Raw genomic sequence first — 21,761 nt, 5'->3', positions numbered from 1 at the left:
ACTATCAGTAAACGACTATTATTTACCTGGACTTTGGTATCATCCTTGCTCTAGTCTAGGTGTCATCCAATTTAGCCAATGAGTTATCAAGATTTATCAAAACCAAGTACTCAATAGCTCCCAACTGCTTACCTTTTAAGCTTTATGTCTCATGAACCGCCCCGTCGCCCAAGAGCTCCCCTGAGGTGACGTGCTTCCTTCCACGCTTTCTCACTTGCTATTCCCCTGTTTGCAGGGCTCTCCTCCCAGCTGGCTGGCTCAAGCCAAGCCTGCTCAGTCTTTAGCTTAAATACCCTTCTGAAGAGAAGCCTTCCTTGACTCCTCTCCTAGATTAGTTGCCTCTGCTTTGATTTCCCTTAGTGCCCCTCCCATGCTCCACCTAAAAGGCATCTTTAGTTGTCTACCTCTGCTCCTTGACTGTAAACTACCTGAACGCAGAGACTGCATCTGGTTCATCTACTATATTTCTAAATACGACTAGATATGTACTAGATAGCAAGGATGACAGCAACAGAGCCCCACGTTTTTAAGGTGGTCTGGGGGAGCACCCCCAGACTCTTAATACCACATTTGTCCCTTTGGGTCATGGCCAAGTTTAGAAGCAGAGAATGAGAGCAGGTGTATAATTACTTCAGGCACCGGTCCTGCATTGCTGTGATTTCCTGCACAGTGGGTGGCTCTTCTGCAGGGGACAGCGTGGCCCCATCCTGGAGCATGCTCAGTGCTTGCTGCTCCAGCATCCGTAAGCCCGACTGTTGCTGCTCCAGCTCCAGAATGAATGTGTCATGATATTCAAGAAGAGTTAAGAGTTCTGCTTTTGAGGCTTTCTCTGCTGAACTTCCCGGTAATTTATCTTGCAGCTTATCAATCATTTCAGTGGCTTTTTTAACCTGATGACAAATGTACATACTATGAAGTTCAAAGTAAATAAACTGAAAAAAAAGCGGGCAATTCCCATAAATGCCAAATCTGACACTAATGCATTGGAGCGCGTTAAAGATGATGGTGTCAGCTCTAAATCTCAGGAAACTAAAATGTGAACAATCTCCTTAACATGGAAGGAAAGACCACAATATTATTCTGGGTTTTAAGATTTAATCTCAAAATAACATCAGGGTTCCCTGGCAATCCAATGGTTACGACTCTGTGCTCCCAATGCAGGGGGCACGGGTTTGATCCCTGGTTAGGGAACTAAGATCCCACATGCTGCGTGGCGTGGCCAAAAATAAATAAATAAATTTTAAAAATATATAATAATAATAGGGCAATCAGACATTTCATAACATAGAAAAACGTTTTTTAAAAAAATTTTCTTTTACTAAACAGATAAAAGAAAAACTCTTTTCAATATTTACGCTAACATGAATACGTGCCTTTGAGTCATAAAGGAAGATGTGGCTTAAAACTTGAACCCTACTTAAAAGGGAGGATATTAAATTAAACAGGATTTGGAAAATGAGTTAAATTCCTGCTTATTTCATGGCAAAGACAAAGTGTTTTGCACTTTTTCAGGGCCAGGAAAGAAAGTGTCACTAAGAGCCTCGCAAATGGGGCAAAATGGGCTTGTCCCCCTTTCAAAATGTGATTACTTGGCTTATTTCCTATTAAAATAACTGGACCCAGACTTGGGACTAAATTGCACATTGAACATGTATTTTATTTCATATTTTGGTCTTCATATCAATGTAAATAGAGATTTTTTAAAAAGGCTTTTTACTTTCATAAGGCCGATTTGAAAAAAGGAGCAAAATACCACTTTTCAAAATACATTCTCATCAGCAAGGAAACAATACTTTGAGCCCATCAGTAATGGAATTACCTTATTGTTAAAGCTCTTCCACTCATCCACTGCATCTTCCAGTATCTTCTCCTGGTCCTGGCCCACAGCGCGGAGCCGTGTCCAGCGCTGCCAGACAGCCGTCATCGACCTGCTTATGGTTGCTTTGCTGGCGCCATTTCCGGTTCTTTCCAGTTCTGAAGCTTTACCCTCTAAGGCCACAATTTTCTCATGAAAAGAGTTAACTACTGACACTAAAGCCTGGGTGGGCAGAGGAACAGAGGTTGAGGGGAGAGATGGTTTTTTTCAAAAGCTCTATGGATTTTGGTAAAGCCTAAAATTATCCACAAAAGGAAATGTTCCTACATATGTTTATTTTCCTCTGGTAATTCTTACTTTTACATTTAAGTTGTAATTGAGTTAGGCTTGGCTTTTTTTAAAGAGGTAAGGCGAATAGCTATTTATTATAAACAAACATTTACATGCTGCTTGAGATGACATTCTCCCATTTTTAAAAACTAGCAAAAATATAAGTGAATGGAATTTGATATTTAAGTATGTCACATTCTACCTTATATTGCTGTGATATGAGTGAGGCTCAACTATTAATTTTTGAATTTTAATTGAATTAATCTAAGTTACACCAGAAAGTATTTACTGGAATCTACTGTATCACATCTTATCAGAAGCAAATTGCTCTGAATGTGTCTTTTTAAACCTAGCTATGCATTTCTAACGGGAATCCTAAAAAGATGACAGCATTTAATTAAGTTAAAACTGCTAAGAAATGTGGTTAAATGTATCCTTTTTGTGTTTAAAAAGCCCAGGTGGAAATGAAGATTTATTGATTTGTTTCTGGAACTATCATATTGCAAAGACCCATTACAGTTACAATGAAAGAATATTAAAAAAAAACAACAAAACTAACCTTGTGTTCTGACAATTTTTCTTCTGCTTCATGACTGGAAGAAGTCTTCAATAGAGAAAACTCAGACAATTTCTTTTCTGCATCATTCATCAATTCAATAACCTCTTCCCTTGCTTTCTGGTAAGCCTGCCATTGAGCTGCACATCTTGAAAGAATCCAACACACATCAATAAACAACTTAAAATCACACATCTCTATGCAGAGCTCTGATGTCAATATGTCTAGTGATACTTAAGAGAAGAGAATGAACAATAATGTATATCATTAATATATTCCGATTTTCCATGTGAAGATCCATTTCACTAGAATATAAAGAGCAAAACAACTCCAATACCTCTGCAAGAGATCTAACTGGACGTGTGACTCCTGTATTGTCCCCTGGCTTTTCTCTTCCAGGGAGGCCATTTTCTGTGCTAAGTCCTCTTTTCCACTTGGCTTGATGAGTGGGTCCAGGTTGGCTACTAGGCCTTGGAGCTCCTCCAGATTGCTGTGGAACTGATCCTCTGTACTAAAAAATTCCATGTGGTTTTTGAGACTTTCCTCTGCACTCTCCACATCTAGGCCGTTGCCTGTCAGCTGTAATATTTCGTGAGCGTCGTCAAGCCAGTCATTAGCTGCTTGAAACACTTGACAGTACCTTTGACACTGACTATACATCTGAGTCAAGGTAGCCTGAAAAACAGCAATTGCAAACATAATCAACTCTCTTTTGCAATGTGTTTGCCAAAAATAATTTATGCTTTCCATTTCTCTTCCAGTCTTCAGTCACATGGATGTATGTGTATAAATGAATTGATAAGCTGGTAAAATTTTTTTGGTGCAATCCATTATTATCCTTTACTTTCCCTTCTGTTCTTCTTATAATTTTATTATTGCAGTTTAAATAAATAAACAAGGACACAGATGGAACAGAAATTTATGATGGTTCTGAAATGTCCTCTCTTTAAAGAAAAAATATAATGCTTACTAATATGTGGCAGAATGAATATTCACCAAAGTGAAATAATGACTCATTTAGGTAGGAGTATAATAATACCAGGAGGAATGTAAACTGCTATAGCCACTATGGAAAACAGCACGGAAGTTCCTCAAGAAATTAACTGCCAATATGATCCAGCAATCTCACTTCTGGGTATTTATCCAAAGAAAACAAAATCATTATCTCGAAGAGCTATCTGTACTCTCATGTTCATAGCAGTGTTATTCACAATAGTCAAGGTATGGAGACAACCTAAGGGTCCATCCACAGATGAAAGAATTAAAAAAAAATACACACCTTGGAATATTATTCAGCCTTAAAAAAGAAGGAAATCCTGTCATTTCCCAAAACACGGACAAACCTGGAGGATATTACTCTAAGTGAAATAAGCCAGACAGAAAAAGACAAATATCACATGGTCTCACAAATATCATATGGACTCTAAAAAAAAAAAGAAAAGAAAGAAAAAGCTAAAATCATAGAAACTTAGAGTAGAAAACTGGTTGCCAGGGGCTGCAGGGTGAACAAAATAGAGAGGTTGGTAAAATGGTGCAAACTTTTTGGGAATTCCTGGTGGACCAGGGGTTAAGATTCCATGATCTCACTGCTGAGGGCCCAGGTTCAATCCCTGGTCGGGGAACTGAAATCCCACAAGCTGTGCGGTGCAGCCAAAAAAAAAAAAAAAAAAAAAGTGGTGCAAACTTTTAGTTTTAAGTTGAATAAGGTCTGGGGATCTAATGTGTAACATGATGACTATAGCTGATAACAGTGTAACGTATACTTGAAATTTGCTTAACAAGTAGAAATTAAATGTTTTCTCCAAAAAAACAAAAAACAGATAAAGATAAATATGTGATGTGATGGATGTGTTAACTTGTTAACTGACTTGAAGAAGGAATTCTTTCACAATGTATACATATATCAAACCATTACATTGTACACTTTAAATATCTTACCATTTTCTTTGTCAATTATCCCTCAATAAATCTGGAGGGGAAAAAAGGGAGTGTAATAACACCAAACTTCCAAAACGGCATTTACCAGACTAAATAGTGATTTCTGGTAGTGAAATAGCAGCCTATAAGTCTTGCATAGAGACTACGATAGAAAAGTTGAAGATTGGAAAGCTGACCCCTGTGCAATGAAGTCCATTCAGATCCAGAAGGAAAGGAAACACTCTAATTGGCCATCAGTGGCTGGACAAGACAAGCCATTACTGTCAAGCAAAGATGCAGAGAAGTGGTAGAGAAAGTACATGTAAGATTGGCACTTAATGAGGAAAGAACGAGGATGGAAAGCAAAGAATCAGTGGTGGAGGTTAGAAATGCCACCAGAACCGCGACCTTCAGTTATTTGGGCCAAGACAATCAATAAGACTACCAATCACAAGATGGCAGGAGTAGGGACACCTTAGCAGATTCAAGATTTTGGTTCAAAAATCATCAAATCGGGCTTCCCTGGTGGCACGGTGGTTGAGAGTCCGCCTGCCGTTGAAGGGCACACGGGTTTGTGCCCCGGTCCGGGAGGATCCCACATGCCGCGGAGCGGCTGGGCCCGTGAGCCATGACCGCTGAGCCTGCGCGTCCCGAGGCTGTGCTCCGCAACGGGAGAGGCCGCAGCGGTGAGAGGCCCGCGTACCGCAAGAAAAAACAAAAACAAAAACAAAAACAAACAAACAAAAATCATCAAATCAACAGAAGCAAGCTTACATGACAGATGTTTTTCAAGAATGAAAATTCCAGGTAACCTCTGTTTTGATTCTTCACTCTGGGTTAAATACTCCATCTCTATCTCTACAGCTATAGGGACATAGTTTTTTGAAAAAAATTTAACAGAGTGGCCTGAACCAACATGATAAAGGTAAAAATATACTAAATAGACTCTAGTTTAAGAAGTCAGAATTTTACATGATGAAGTTTACTAAGATTATAACCATATGTTAAGATTTTTTTTTAAATTGTATTATTTAGTGTAAACCTTAATCTATGTGAAAACTAAGGTTAACTGATAGCTAAGAGTCATCGGGCGATACCTCTATATCAGACCCTGCACTAAGAATATAAATCTGAAGAGGGAGGTATTATTATCCCTCCTCCACAGAGAAAACTGAGACTTACAGGATGTAAGTAATTCGCTCAAGATCAAATAACTGCGATTAAAATCCAAGTGTGCTCTACTCCAAAGCTATAGTTGCTATATTACCCTAAGGAAGGCTGTCCTTAACTTAAACGGCTGGTTGAAATCCCAAAGAATCAGAGGGACAGATGTGGAGAAAAAGGGTCAAGGGATTAAAGTAAGTACACCTCTGGGCACTGTTGTATCTCTCTTATTTTTGAATGCACAGAGCCACAGAACAAGTCACAATTAGGAGGCTAACCTGGGAAGTTCTGAGCATGCTCTCATTTCTTTGTCATCTTCAAGTCACGATGGATATTCTAGTCTCGCTTCTGTTGCGCTTCAGGGAAGCCAGAGAAGAGGAAGCACTCCTCCCTGATGAAGGCGTGGAGAGATGGGGCAACTGACGGGAGACCCCACAAGAAAGCCTGGCTCAGCACCAAGTCAGGACTGCATCATCCATCTGCCTCTCTCCACCTGGAGACTCTTCATCCAGGACTACGCTTAGAAATGCCAGGTTTCACATTGTTTTTAAAAAAGCATCACTACTTATTCATTGCTAATGAACGAATTTTATGATTAATTCCTCACATATGGTATTAATTATACTAGTGCTATCATTTATTATCTCTCCTAAAGGACAGGGATAACTGAGGTGTTCCTGTATTAAAACCAAAGTCGAGTCAACATGAAAATCACATGAAATGAATACCGTGAGTATAAAGAATAAAAGCACCTTTTTAAGTCACAATTGAAGATGATTCCATGTAGTAGTCAAAAAAAGAAATATTTAAGGAAGCAGTTCTAAACAAAAAAATCAAAACCAAAGAAATTTCTCACACCTATTTACAAAGAAGCAAAGCGGAAAGAAGAAAGGGGAAGCCCTGTGGTACCGACCTGTCTGGTGCGGAGAGCTTCCTGCAGGGCCCCGTCCAGCTCCGAGAGCTCAGCTAGCGTGTGCTGTAGGTCGGCAGAGATCAGCTCCTTGGCCCTCGCGAATTTCTCCTTCTCCTTGTTACTCAGTGCATTCATTATCCTCAGGCTGGACCGCACCTCTTCCTGATGGATTTGGACCTTCCTGATCTCCTCCTGGACGTCCCGCAGGTTCAGGTCCAGGCACAGTGGCCCACTCAGCGCTGTCTCCACGCTCCGCAGCCAGTCCAGGGAGCGGCTCAGCTCCGTCTGGAAGTCTCTGCTCTGCACCATGCGGCTCTCACACTCCGTCACCGTCACGCCAATGGCGGAAGTCAGCAGTTTTAACTCCTCTTGCCAGGCTTGGATCTGACGCTTGGCTTTCTCGTAAGCTGAGGGATCAAGATGCGGAACAAGATCTTCGAGATGCGCAGTCACTCGTTTTAGAAGAATTCCTGAATCCTGGAGGCTTCCCGCCAGGGAGTGATACACTTTGAGCTTCTCCTCTGCAGGAAGCGTCTCCTCGTTCACCTTGGCCTGCTCTGTTCTCACAATCTCTAGTTGTTTCTCTAGCTGGTGGCACATCTTTTCATGCTCTTGATAAGCACTGGTGGTGTCTTCTAATAAGCTCACCCTTTGTTCTGTCTGCCGCTTCAGCCTGTGGTACAGGGTGACGAGATGGAGCATCTGGTCTGGTTGCCATGGCTGCCCTGTGCTGCGAAAACTTTCTTTCTTCTGGTTCAGTTCATCCACTGCTTCTGCAAGGGCTGCCACCTCTCCCCCAAGAGCTCGACAACCATCCTGAAGACACACAGCCTCTTCAACACTCAGGTCGCTGGGGACTTGGCTCACCTTGGAGAACTGGTCTTCGAGATCACACAGAGACTGGGTTGTCAACTCGATCAAGGAATCATATTCTTTCCGAGCCAGAATTGCTTCCTGGACTTTATAGAACTTGTCTTTAGCCAAGTCGACAATTACACTGAACTGCAGGGGCAGTGCATTTAGCTTTTCGTTGAGGTAGGAATGATCGACTTCATTCAGCGTCGGCAGTATGGCCTGTCCAGTTCTCTGCAGCGTAAGTAGGAGATTTTCATATTCTGGAGATTGTTCAAGAATGTGCTGGTATTTGGCCAGTTGTGTATGCAGCTCAGCACTCTCATTCATTAGGTTGATTTCAGGAAAGGTAACAATATCTGCTTGTTTTAGCCAGTGACAAGCTTTATCAAAATCTTCCTTGAAATGCTTCCTAGAAACCAAATTTTTCTCTAGTTCTTGTAGCCGATGGCTGCACTTTTGTAAAACGGTGTCATAGACACTCTGCAATTCCTGAAGCTTCCCCAGTACCTCGCTCTTTTCCTGCTCTGTGACTCCTTTCATTAATTCGCGGCCCTGGGCCCAAAGTCCAGTGACTTCATTTTGGTAAGTCTTGAGGCTGGCTTGTGCGCTCTTACACGTTTTCACTTGTTTGCTCACGTCATCTGGTAACAGGCAGATATGTTCACGGAACATTATCTTGCGCTCATGTTGCTGAATCTGGCTGGTCGCCTGGAACACTGCCATGAGAAACTGGGTTTTCTCAGACAAAGCCTTGTTTAAGTACTTTCGTCTCTGGCCCACTAAGTCGCTGAGACTATTCACATGCCTTTGGGCATCAGAGAGTACCTTCTGGATCATCTGCCTCTCATTGAGGCCAAGATCAGCCATCACCCTATCAGCATCCTTCATGAGTGATTTCAGGAGCATCTGTTTGGCCTCCAGTTCGCTGCAAATGGCAAGGTGATCCATGAGAAGGTTCTGAGTCATGTCAGGCGGGGGGCTCTGCTTAAGAGTCTCAGCAATGTTGGGTCGTTGCTCTTCTGCCCAGTCCATCAGCTCCTGAAATCTGGACCGGACCACACTTAACTCCTCCAGGTTGGTGACAGACACTTGGATTTTCCTTTCAACAAGGTCCTCAAGCTGAAACCAGCGCTGTTCAAGGTGACTCGTCTGTTCTTTGACTAATTCTTTGTCATCTACATTCAGATGGTCTATCATACTCTGCTTTTTCTCTTTCAGATCGTCAATAGCCTGCTTTCTCTCCTGCAATGCCAGTGCCAACTTTTTCAAAGCTTCTAGGTGGATGGCTGTACTCTCTGCATCAGCTCTATATGTATATATGAAAAGACATAAAATCAAGTTAACTTTAGTTAATACCTGTGTTTGTTCACATCATGTTAAAGTGCATATCACCATCTTCTTTCTTAGCTTAGAGTGGTTCACTTCATGGCTTATTGACAGAGACGCTATAATTATTATGGAACGTAGGACCCATATATTTCCATAGCAGAAGTTGAACCAAGATAGTTTGCCCAGATTCTTCTAGCTAAGGCTGCCCTCCCATCACATCTGAGGTGTACTTTTTAGCTTCTCCCTCTGACTCTCAGCAACTGACGAGGATCTGCATATTAACAAGTTCCCTTGATGATCTGTGGAAACACTAAATATTGAGAAACACTGATCTACTGCATTCTTGAAAGGCACTTGGAGAAATTAAGTGATCTGTGATTTATGTGCTTTCCTGTGAGAATAAGCTCCGGTACACAATCCAGTGCTAGATGGTCTACCATGTGTAAGAAACAACCAATGGCTTTAACAGCTGCTCATGTGTGGAACTTAGATATTTTCTGTTTATCATTAGAAACCTTTAGAAATAACTGTGAAATGCAAAGAATTCTCATCCCTTTGACTACAAAACACATATGAGAAAGTTCCATCTTACAGTCTTTTTCACTTACAAAACAATTAGTTCTCAAGTATGAGGAAGAGTGTTGGGAGGCCATATCATGAGCTCTGTTCGGGACATATTAGATGTGAGGTGTTTGTGCGTTAACCAGACGGAGGTGCCTATTGTCCGTCTGAAATATGGGTTTTTGCTGATACTGGATTTATCCCAAAGATTAGTAAAATGCTGAGCATCAAGAGAAAGTAAACCAATCAGAAAGCGGTGTACCTCCTCCAAAAAAGAAACACCCTGAAACAAAAAACCCTACGATTTAACGATTTAACTACAGCTAGAATAATGTTTTCAGTTTTAATTGCTACAAATTGATAAATCTGGGCAGAAGAAGTACAGGTTTTAATAATTATAGTGATCAGAGCACAGAAAGATTTCCATATGATGACTCAATGTGCATAGAAAGATTTCCATATGATGACTCAATGTGCATAGAAAGATTTCCATATGATGACTCAATGTGCATAGAAAGATTTCCATATGATGACTCAATGTATGTGGGAGAGAGGGAATCCTTTTCAAAGAAAAAGTTAAGAGGGGTTCAATTGCTATAAAATCAAATAAGACACACATGAATTGAATTTAAATTGTTCACTAAGTTCTAGAATACCACAAGTACAAGACAAAACTAGACTGAATTACATAGAATGTGTTACTTTACAGAACGGACAAGAAACCCATGGAACTATAGATTCAAGAAGGATTCATGTCCTGAAATCATAGATGATAGTCCTATAACTGGTAATTAAAACTAGAAATATTCTTGGGCTATTCTTTGAACTCACAGTGTAACAGCTTTGAAATATTCCTTGAGGTCGCAGGTAGAAATGGTGCCATTTTCAAATATTTTCCTTTTACTCACTGCTTAAATTAATACTGGGCAAGGAAAATCGTGATTATGGATACAGATGACACCAGATTCTTCATAATGTTTTATCAATAATTATAATGATAGAAAATGTTTAAAATGTAAGAAAGACATTTTTGATTTTTATAGAAATTAAGAAATTTCTGGCTTAGCATTTTGGTGACCCACTGGAGAATTGCTGTTACCTGGCTAAGTTATCCCATTCTGTAGTAAATTTTTCTAAGAACACTTCGACGACATTCATACAGTTGTGGTAATCTCGTGTTCTCTGGAAATCCTCTTCCCTTTGCAAGCACAGATTGTTGGACTGAAGGCACAGATCCAGCCACTGGTCGTTTAAATGACTTATTTCCTTGTGTTCAGGAGACTCCTGCTTCTTGGTTAACTCATCCACCTTCTCTGTAATAGTGGTCACTGATGACTGTTTGCACTGTAGTTTCTTAACAAAATCCTAAAGGATAACAACAATAAAATAATGTTGAATGGCGCCCCCCCCCAAATAAATACAGATTGAGACATAGATACAATACCTCTGAATACTTTTGTAATTGAAGAATGTATAGTGAGGGACAAAGAGAAAATCTAAAATCATCATACTTCCTTATGAACAAATTTCCAAGTGTTTAAGAATTAGAGGGTACTGTGGTATTTTCTTGTGTTACTTTGAAAAGTATAAGGAAAAACTGATAAATGTGAAACAGTATTATAGCCACTAAGGAAAAAAGTTAATATTTTACCTTAAAGTGCATCCTTAGTTTTCTAAAAATTTTTAAAGTTCATGCTTTTGAGAACAAAATCTAATTTATATTCTTTCCATTCTTCTTTCTGCATATGCAAACAATATCCCAGTAGAAAATAAAAATGGCTGATTGTCACAGAGAAAAAATAAATGTTAAGCTTTGTTAAAAATCTGGTACAGGGCTTCCCTGGTGGCGCAGTGGTTAAGAATACGCCTGCCAATGCAGGGCACACAGGTTTGAGCCCTGGTCGGGGAAGATCCCACATGCTGCAGAGCAACTAAGCCCCTGTGCCACAACTACTTGAGCCTGCGCTCTAGAGCCCATGAGCCATAACTACTGAGCCCGCGTGCCACAACTACTGAAGCCCACATGCCTAAAGCCCGTGCTCTGCAACAAGAGAAGCCACCGCAGTGAGAAGCCCGCGCACCGCAACGAAGAGTAGCCCCCGCTCGCCGCAACTAGAGAAAGCCCGCGTGCAGCAATAAAAACCCAATGCAGCCAAAAATAAAATTAATTAATTAAAAAAAAAAGAATTCTTAAAAAAAAAAATCTGGTACAACTTCCAATCAAGTTAATATACTTATAATAATTTTCTATTATATTTTAAATTATATAAATGTTTTATTACATTTTAAATCAGTTGTATGTTAATATGTTTTATATATTAAATATATATTTAATAAATTGATAAATCCTACAGCTTTAGCAATATTGTGATGAAAAGCTAATGAATAATAAGGCTTCATGTTTGTTTAACGGCAGAGTCTTCTGGTTTTGCTAGCTAAACCACAGTTCTTTATTCAGAAATAAGCTACAGAGTGAATGTCCTTCAATGCAAGTGGCCAACTGGAGCTCCAAGAAAATATCTGAATATTCACTTTCTGAGCTATACTTTTCTGGCACCAAATGAAAGTTGTTCTATCTCATTCCTTAAATAACTATGTGTTAGGATTGATTGACATACACCCATCCTGGTCTCCTCTAGCTCCCCTGGAGGCACGTTAATTCCTACCTTTACTTGAGACACCATGTTCTGTGCAATATTTAGCTCCAGTTCTGAGTGCCTCCTCTTCATATTCTGCAGCTGCTGATTGGCATCCTGGAGGTAAATCCAAAGCTCAGCCTTCATGTGCTTGATCTCTTCCCAGCCCTGAGTTAAGTGCTGTGCCTGGGCAAGCCTTTGTTCAATCTGGAGAAAACACAGAGGCAAAAGTTAGCAGCAGTGGACAGAAACATTCACGTTCAATGAATCAGCCTGTCCATGTACACAGGCCAACACATGTGCGCGCGCGCGCACACACACACACACACACACACACACACACACACGAGTGATAAATCCAAAAAGAATTCTTTATTTGCTTCAAGAAAAACAGATTTTATATTTAGGTTTTCTAAAGACTTCAAATGTCTAAGACTTATGCCATATGATTTCAATCAATACTGTGAAGGTCTAGAAGTTTTAACAATTTATTAGGTCAGAAGCTGCCCTAATGGTTTTTCACATTGGAGATTTCAGTGGATACATCTGTTTGACTGGTTCATCAATTTGGTCTTGGGGTTAACTAGAAAAGACTTAGATTGTTCTCTAGTGCACAGTTGCTGCTTCTTATAGAACACTGAGTTATTAACATTTTGGATATATGTTTAGATCTGCTTCACTGGTTTTTGAAATCATATAACTTATTTCGATAAACCATTTCTGTAAAAAACAATATAGGAGCTATATCATCTTTTTTAAGGATTTAAATACAGACTTACTTTGGTAATGTAATAAAACATAAAAGTAAAAATACAGATGTTAGTTTAATTATTTTAATATCTATATTATAATTATTTAATTATCTTAATTTCTTAATTATTTTCTCCTTTAGATCATTTTACTACTCTGGAATATTTAATCAGTTAAATAACAAAACCAAGTCTTTTTTTTTTTTTTTATTCCAAACATGTTGTGTTCCAGAGTTTAAGGCAGCAGCAGCAAACACACGGCCTCTGTGGCGCCATCTGTCTTCTGCAGGCAGGTACTGCTAACTCATCACAACACTGTCCAAAGAGCCCAGATACAGCTTCACAAATCTTCTCAATACCACACTCAGCCACTGCCAATGAATTAGAAGGGTCATGACAGATGTTTGCCATCCTAATAGGAAGGGTCAGGAGGCCCTTTCACACTAAATATGACCGAAAGAAAACAATGGAAAAGGAGAAAAGAAAAAAAATGAGTGAAGAAATAGGAAAAGAGAAAGAATGGTAATTGAGGAGAAAAGAGGAAAGAGGTGTGAGTATTTAGCAGTTCAATGGGACTAAATATTTCACTTCCAATTCAGTGGCATCAGTATTAGAGTGTGCCTACTTTTCTGTGACTTAGTTGAAATTCAATACATATTTATTATAACGCTTGGAGGAGGATTATAGCAAGAATACTCCAAGGAGAAAATTTTTTTCACATCTAACATTCAAGCAAAGAATATAGTCAGATATATCCAATGTCATTTTTTAACTTTTACCATTTGTTCTGTTTGTTGAATGTCTTTTGCTGTGGTTTTCACTGAAGAGTTTGACAAGTCACACATGGTGTAAAGGAGATCTAAGTAGGTCCTTGCCTGTTCCTGCAAAGCTCTGAAGTGTTTGGCCTGAAAAAAACAAAAGAAGAAAAAAAAAAAACTTGTCAGAGTGAAAGAGATGCATGCTATATTTAGATAGCAAATATTTGTACCATTTGTGGTATTTTGTTGACATTTCAAAAATAACCTTGCTGTGCTCAGTATTTTCACCATTGTTGTAAATGACATGTATTAGTTATTCAAAAGAAAGCTTTCCAAACACACTGGCAGGGAGCCATTCATCCACCAGCTGTTTCTTACTCTAATTAGCCTGTATGGTCTGGGAAAGGGGAACAACCAAGAAACTTCCACAGTGTTTCCAGATTCTCTGTTCACATTCTAGCTTGTTTTCTTTTCTTTTCTTTTTTTTTTAATATTTATTTATTTATTTTTGGCTGCATCGGGTCTTCTTTGCGGCATGCGGGATCTTTTATTGCGGTGCACAGGCTTCTCTCTAGTTGTGGTGTACGGGCTCAGTAGTTGTGGCACACGGGTTCCAGAGAGCGTGGGCTTCTGTAGTTGTGGCGTGCGGGCTCCAGAGCCTGTAGTTGAAGCACACAAGCTCTCTAGTTGTGGCGCATAGGCTTAGTTGCCGTGCAGCATGTGGGATCCTAGTTCCCCAACCAGGGACGGAACTGGCAGCCCCAGTTGTCAGGCTACTGCAGGAGTTAGATGAGAAGTGATGATGGCCTGATGGAGGGCGATGGGTGGTAGAGGTGGTGAGAAGCAGCTTTCGCTTGCTCCATCTTCGTGATTAATTGGGAAAGAGGTATTGACTGCAAGTTGTATGGGATAAAGTTGATCTACAGAAACAGCAGGTGATCTTCCAAAATCATAGCTAATAATGGAGCCTAACTTTTTGACTCATCTCAGTATATTTCCTCTAAGCTGTGTGGGTTGCCTAGACACATCATTCTCACATAAATGTAACAAATACAGATCAATTTCCCATTAAGTAGAAAGTAGCACCTAAACTTTTATCCATTGCACAAACTGGCTGGTGTTTCACTTCCAATTAGTATCATTAGCCATTAACCAAAACCATCCATCAGGTACCCACGGCTCAGAGAAAGTTATCTGTCCCAAACAGCCTTTGGAAATGAGAACAGAATGAGATATCTGAATTTTTATTTTATAAACATATTTACCTTAAAAAAACAATGATTTATTTTAAAATGTATACAGTTGGCCTGATTCCAAAAGCATTGGGAGCAGCTTGTTGATTGTCAATGACAAAACAGTTATGAAAGATTTTTGCTAAAAATCAATTTCAAGGGCAAATCTGATAGTACTTTTTCTCATTCCCCCAAATTCACATCATGCCTTATGAAAACAAATGACATTCTTAATGGAATCAAATCAGTCTGTCATTGACTAATGGTAGTGAGGACCATATTATCATTACATATGTATTGAGCATTTACCATGTGGGAGGCCCTGGGGATACACGAGGCACCCTGGGACCCTGACCAAATTCAACTGCAGCCAATCAAAGCCTGACCAGAGTCTGACACCCTGTCAGTAGTGGAATTCTCCAGTGACATATCCAAGTGAACTAATGACCCAGGACCTGCTGGACTTTACATGAAAGCAGTACTTGCCAAAGGAAAGACTGATCAAAACAAAGCAAAACGAAAACAAAAAGAAACAACAAAAAACCTCTTCCCCTTCAGAACAACTGAGGTCCAGGTGTTTCCAATACCTCTAATTCCCTTCTCTGTTGCTTCCAAAAGGGGGCAGCCCATTCTGAGAAGCAGTGTGGAAGGGGCAGAAAGCAAAACAATGAACCATACAGTCACTGAATCTAGGCCCCAAGAAGGATCAGCATCCTCCTGCAACCACAGCTAATGCGGGTGCTGTAGGAAATTTCCTGTCCTAGCAAAAGGTGGTTGGGATTAATGTTATTTTCCCCCTCCCTTTTACTTCTTTTTTGGGGAACAAAAGAGAAGAATCAAGCTTTGGTCTGGATTGTTCTGAATAAAGTACATTGGAAACAAACAGCCACAAGACAATTAATGACCCAAGAAACCTCACAGTCTAATGAAAAAGCAGAATACAGACAATCTTTATTTCATTTCTTGATTCAAGGAGAACCATGTTTGATTTGTCCATATTCTATTTTTTTTTTTTTTTTTTTTTTTTTGCGGTACGTGGGCCTCTCACTGTTGTGGCCTCTCCCGTTGTGGAGCACAGGCTCTGGACACACAGGCTCAACGGCCATGGCTCACGGGCCCAGCCTCTGCGCGGCATGTGGGATCTTCCCGGACCAGGGCACGAACCCATGTCCCCTGCATCGGCAGGCGGACTCTCAACCACTGCGCCACCAGGGAAGTCCCATATTCTATTTTGTATATGGTGTAATACATGCACTTCTGTGAGCCATTTCATGACTTAAATAATATAAATCATTTAAGCCAGAAAGTATACTTTGGGGGACATATTAACTGCACATATTCTCTAAGCGGACTAAATGAACAAACATTATTTTAATATCAGTTTGAGGTAAAAAAATTGAAGTTTTACATTACTTCCTATATGGCAGCAACCTTTACAACTAAATTCCTTTAAAATATATTCTTTGCACTACATAGAAAAGTTGCTTAGTACAAAAAATTTAAAAACATCCCTCAAATATTCTGATGAAGTCTCAGCAGCAACATTTTAAGCATGTAGATGTCAAATTAATATGCCATAGGTTCCTTTCACATGATAACAATAATTCACTCAGTATTCATTCAATAATTATTTAATAAGCACCATTTTTGTGCCAAAAAATGCAGGAGAGGCTAATTTTGCTTTTCTGTTTACAAATCATGTACACTGCAGTACAACATTTGAATTTCTTCATAACTTTCAGAAGCAAGCATACTTATAAACACTTTACCTATTAGAACACTGAGGCTCAGAGAAATTCAGTGATTTATCCACGGTCACCCTGTTGAGCAGGTACTAAAATCGATCTTCTGGCTACAGTGCCCATGTCCTATTTATTCTACCAGATTGACCTCAGTTGTGCATCCGTCTTCCTGGTTAGAATGTGGACTTGACTGGAATCAAGCTCAGACCTTATTTATACTTTTATATCTCCAGCCACCAGCACAATTTGGCACATAATAGGTACTTAACATGTTTTCATCAAATGAATGAATCACAGCGTAACATAAACTTTCAGGAATCACAATCTACCTGCTTAACGGCTTCTGCCCTGCTGAGAGGGGGATGTGCGCTTGGCTTTAAATCGGGCTGGACTGCAGAAAGCCAGGCCTGGCACTGCTGCAGGGTGTCTTGTCGACTAACATGCTTCTTAAGTTCATGTTCCAGACTCTGGTACACCTGAGACAGAACAATCATGCTGCGGTTGTGAGAGCTGTTTTATATCTCTAAAAAGATCACTGCAAGCAAATGAAACAAGTCCACTTTAAATGGATCCCTCTCCCCACCATGCCCCCCCAAACCAGACACATATCTACGGAGTCTGCATATGTTCCAAAATGTTGCAAAGCACATGGGCTATGCCCCAGTTTATAACTTCTCAACACACACATTACAACATAATATCCTGATCATGGAAAGACAAGGTGTGCAGGGTTAATGTAACGCTAGAAATGTGTTAGAATACATAAAATCTTTGAAGTAAATTGGTCAAACATAAATCAAAAGTTTTTGCAGCTTTCCCCCATGGTATAAATACTGTCCTTTTCATTTAAACTAGAAACTAAAAGTAAAAATAAAATGCCAGCTCATGAAAAGATAACCAATATTTCTCAAACTGAAAAGCTTCTCTTTTAGGGGTAGGGTAAATTGGAACTAAATTATAACACAGGGGAGGGGAGAGTTTGATGCCCTCATTTCATCTTAGAAGTTACTATCCAGGACAACACTAATCTAGAATAACCCAAACATTTTCTAATGCATCTATTCAATTACTTAATCCTCAACCAGCCAAGCAATTTCCATTTTATCCACAAAGACATGTTGAGAAACTATTATGTGCTTCCTTGAAATCAAGGTGAAATATATCTATGATGTTTTCTGAGCAAGCTCTTCATCAAAAACAAAAGAAAGAAAAAAAGACTATGAGGTTAGACTGGCTTTTCTTTCCTTATTGAGACAACAGAAGCAGTAATTGAATTCTGCTTTTCTCTGTCATCTATTAATCATTTTTATCTGATATTAGGACTATCCCTTATTTATTTTTATTCCAAGCAGAACCAAAAAGGTAGTTTGCTTTCTTTAACATTTTTGCAAAGTTTAATTATAAGATTCTGACTCTGTTTTTAGAATTTCATCTACTTTTTTAAAAGTTTATTTTTAAAATATGTTTGTCTTTCGAACTTTTACTAATTAAAAAACAAAATTAAGCTGTGTCCCTAATGCACAGAAAAAGGCTGCTACAAAGACAGTGCTAAGAAATCTCTGTTGAGTGAGTGAATAAATGAGCTCACCAGAAAGCTCCATGCTGCTGTTTTTCTTGTCTCACCCCCTTTTCCCCTTTGTCATCATCTGCAATTATTTGTTAGATTCTTTTCTCCCTCTTTTTTATTAACTTTTTTTTTTTTTTGCGGTATGCAGGCCTCTCACTGTTGTGGCCTCTCCCGTTGCGGAGCACAGGCTCCGGACGCGCAGGCTCAGCGGCCACGGCTCACGGGCCCAGCCGCTCTGCGGCATGTGGAATCTTCCCGGACCAGGGCACGAACCCGTGTCCCCTGCATCGGCAGGCGGACTCTCAACCACCGTGCCACCAGGGAAGCCGGTTTATTAACATTTTGAAGGTGGATTTTCCAAGTCTAGGGATCAACTAATGTCACCCAGCATTTTTTTTATTATCGTGATGAACACAGATAATTCTCCCCATGTCACTTGTATTTCTCCAGTTCTTACTAAATAGCCCAGTAACAAAAATAGATGGACTCTTCTCAGTGTCATTTATAAATTCCAGAATAATAAAGAGTAATCCACTAATTTTACTTAATTGTTGTTAAAAGGGCGATTCTTATTTATCTTAGACTTGTATCTATAACGTTAAGGATTCCATTTTATTGGAGGGATACCCACTGACGTATGCCTTGAAATTGGTGCTTACTTCTTTTCTCAATTTCTATATGAATACATAAAAATACTGAATTAGAGTAGAACCTGGGCTGCATAGATTTAAAAAGAAATAATTACTGTGTGACTTACAGAATAAACTTATTTTGATGTAATAGAATAAATGGCAAATTAGAAAGAAGTATTATTGATGGTGTGCAAATAAAAACAAACAAAATTAAAAATTTTTTTCATAATCAATTCATGGAATAAAGGGATTGAGTAAAACCACAGGTCTGAAATTCACTACTTCATCACATCAATCAAATGTATGATATGTTAGTTTTATGTTCACATAGAGACTATGAAATCTATCCTCTTATTTTCTGTCTGGAAAAACACCAAAACGATCCCAAAGACTGAAGCATAAAAACTATTTTAAAAAGCCTCCAGTTTGCACAGTTTTTCTCCTTAATTCTTCATCATTCTAGAATGTTCCAGTGGTACTCACCCTCTGGGCTGTACTGCAGATGGCTGAGTAACTATCCTTTGTGCCCTGCAGATGAGCGTGTACATTTTGTTTAAGTTTTGCTTGGAGGTGGTCTGCACACTGGCTGATCAAATTGTCGCCTTTAATTTTAAGGTTGTTCAAACGGTCTTCAAAACCAACAATTTCTTCCATCATTGCCTACAAAAAATGAAACAAGTACTGAGTTCTTATTCCAGTTTTAGTCTTTAAATAATCTATTCATCAAACAGAAAGTTAAAGATTAATCATTTCACTGTTTAAAATGTTTTTAAAAGAGTTTTGCAATTTGTCTTGGTTACCGTATCAACAAATGAAAAGAGAAGTATATTTTCAGAGATACTCCAATGGGAAAAGTTAATGAATTTAATGGATTAAGTTACATACGAATAGTGAAGTAACCTTTAAGTGATTTCATGAGGCTGATCTCAGTTAAAGATCTGCTCCATGGTATTATTACCAGCAAGAAGGATGTTAATACATTTTTCATCTCTATAAATTATAATTCTGGTATAATTTATATCTAAAATAATCTAATTACAACTTAATCTAATTTGCTAATGTCTAATTTATCTAATATGATATCTGATTTATGTAATAATCGAATGTCTAAATTATGTAAGATCTAATTTACATCTAATAATACTTATATTGATAAAAATAAAAATAACCTTTATCACTTACCATTTATTAAGCACCTGCTATAGTGAAGGGACTATATATAAGCCCGGATAAATGTGTATTATTACTATTGTTTTACAGATGAGGAGATTGAAGCACAGAGATATTATAAAACATGTTCAAGGGACTTCCCTGGTGGCACAGTGGTTAAGAATCCGCCTGCCAATGCAGGGGACACAGGTTCGAGCCCTGGTCCGGGAAGTTCCCACATGCCGTGGAGTAACTAAGCCCGTGTGCCACAACTACTGAGCCTGTGCTCTATAGCCCGTGAGCCACAAATACTGAGGCTCGTGTGCCACAACTACTGAGCCTGCGTTCTAGAGCCCGCGAGCCACAACTACTGAAGCCCATGAGCCACAACTACTGAAGCCCGTGTGCCACAACTACTGAGACTGTGCTCTAGAGCCCGTGAGCCACAGCTATTGAAGCCTGTGTGCCACAACTACCGAGCCTGCGCTCTAGAGCCCATGAGCCACAACTGCTGAAGCCCGCACAACCACTGAGCCTGCACTCTATAGCCTGTGAGCCACAAATACTGAGGCCCGTGTGCCACAACTACTGAGCCTGCACTCTAGAGCCCGCGAGCCACAACTACTGAAGCCTGTGCACCTAGAGCCTGTGCTCCGCAACAAGAGAAGCCACTTCAATGAGAAGCCTGTGCACCGCAATGAAGAATAGCCCCTGCTCGCCACAACTAGAAAAAGCCCGTGCCCAGCAACGAAGACCCAATGCAGCCGAAAAGAAAAGAAAAACCATGTTCAAGGCTTCACAAGTAGTAAATGGCACATCCCCCAGCTTTGGGCCCGTCTCTGCCCGATTCCAGTTCACACACACCACTATGCCCACCTGTGTTCTCTAGTGAGCTTTCTCACAAGGTCACTTAGAGAGCAGGAACCAACTTTTTCAAATCATGTTCTAATTTCCTTACAATGCTAATGACAAGTGTCATTCCAACACAAAGTTTCCTGGGTTGACACATCAATACATCTAAGGGAAACCAGGTGGTCCTTCAGCAGCCCAGGGTCCACCACTCTTTTTCCAGTGGTGCTGGGCTAACAGTTATTATATATGCCATATTGAAAAGAAACATTTTATCTTCGAGCTGGAATGGAACCACTACATCATGAGGTTACTGAGGGTATTTTCTCAGTGCCAAATAGACTATATCATGTAGTTACTTTTCTGTTGGTATTTGCTTAATAAAATTTTCTCCTATAGGAATCCTGAAGTCCAGAATGGTTAACTGGTCTTCCTAAGACACACTACTAGATATTTACCATGTCACGACTAAAAATCAGTTTCCCATTAAGCTCACCGAAATTGCTCCATAAAATTGTGACTATACGACATCTGTCACCTGGCACATATAATTACTAAAAATACATATTAATAAATATACTAACACCACATATCAGTACTGTACTTTATGGTTTACAGGATACTTTCACATACATTATCTCCCGTGATGAGGCTGGTGTCATTATCACCCTTAACAGAGGAGAAAAGGAGGCGCAGAGAGGCTAAGTCCCCCCAGTTAGGAAGAAGACAGTCTGACTAGAACCCAGACTCTTTGACTACTATTTTTGTATCCTATCTTTGGCTATACTTTTCTAAAATAAAGATAATTTCTCTTTGATAAATTACTCCCTGAAGATTATATTCTGCAATGAAAAACTATTGGCTGGGAAAAATGCTACAATACGTTCAGAAGGTGAATGCCAAGATTCAGCTGTTGTTAGTCACTTAAATATTAAATTGAACTGTTCTCAATTATCAGTCATTCTTGAGACTCAGACCTGATTCTTTTTTTTTTTTTTTTTTTTTT

General features: G+C 39.5%; 1 protein-coding gene across 1 annotated transcript in view; it reads right to left on the bottom strand.

Moving 5' to 3' along the window:
- Positions 1-21,761, bottom strand: part of SYNE1 (spectrin repeat containing nuclear envelope protein 1) — a 385,453-nt gene that overhangs the window by 187,205 nt on the left and 176,487 nt on the right. Inside the window, exons 70-79 of the mRNA XM_007458743.1 lie at positions 19,241-19,417; positions 16,888-17,034; positions 13,606-13,731; positions 12,108-12,284; positions 10,541-10,806; positions 6,697-8,857; positions 3,040-3,377; positions 2,706-2,850; positions 1,820-2,038; positions 631-890 (exon numbers count right to left, since the gene is read on the bottom strand). Of these exons, the coding sequence (XP_007458805.1) occupies positions 631-890; positions 1,820-2,038; positions 2,706-2,850; positions 3,040-3,377; positions 6,697-8,857; positions 10,541-10,806; positions 12,108-12,284; positions 13,606-13,731; positions 16,888-17,034; positions 19,241-19,417 (4,016 nt within the window). The remainder of the gene's footprint in view (positions 1-630; positions 891-1,819; positions 2,039-2,705; positions 2,851-3,039; positions 3,378-6,696; positions 8,858-10,540; positions 10,807-12,107; positions 12,285-13,605; positions 13,732-16,887; positions 17,035-19,240; positions 19,418-21,761) is intronic.

The sequence above is a fragment of the Lipotes vexillifer genome, unplaced genomic scaffold (assembly GCF_000442215.2).
Source record: "Lipotes vexillifer unplaced genomic scaffold, Lipotes_vexillifer_v1.1 scaffold639, whole genome shotgun sequence".
NCBI lineage: Eukaryota > Metazoa > Chordata > Mammalia > Artiodactyla > Lipotidae > Lipotes > Lipotes vexillifer.
The sequence above is the reverse complement of the archived record's forward strand: the minus strand, read 5'-3'. Positions and strand labels throughout refer to the sequence as shown.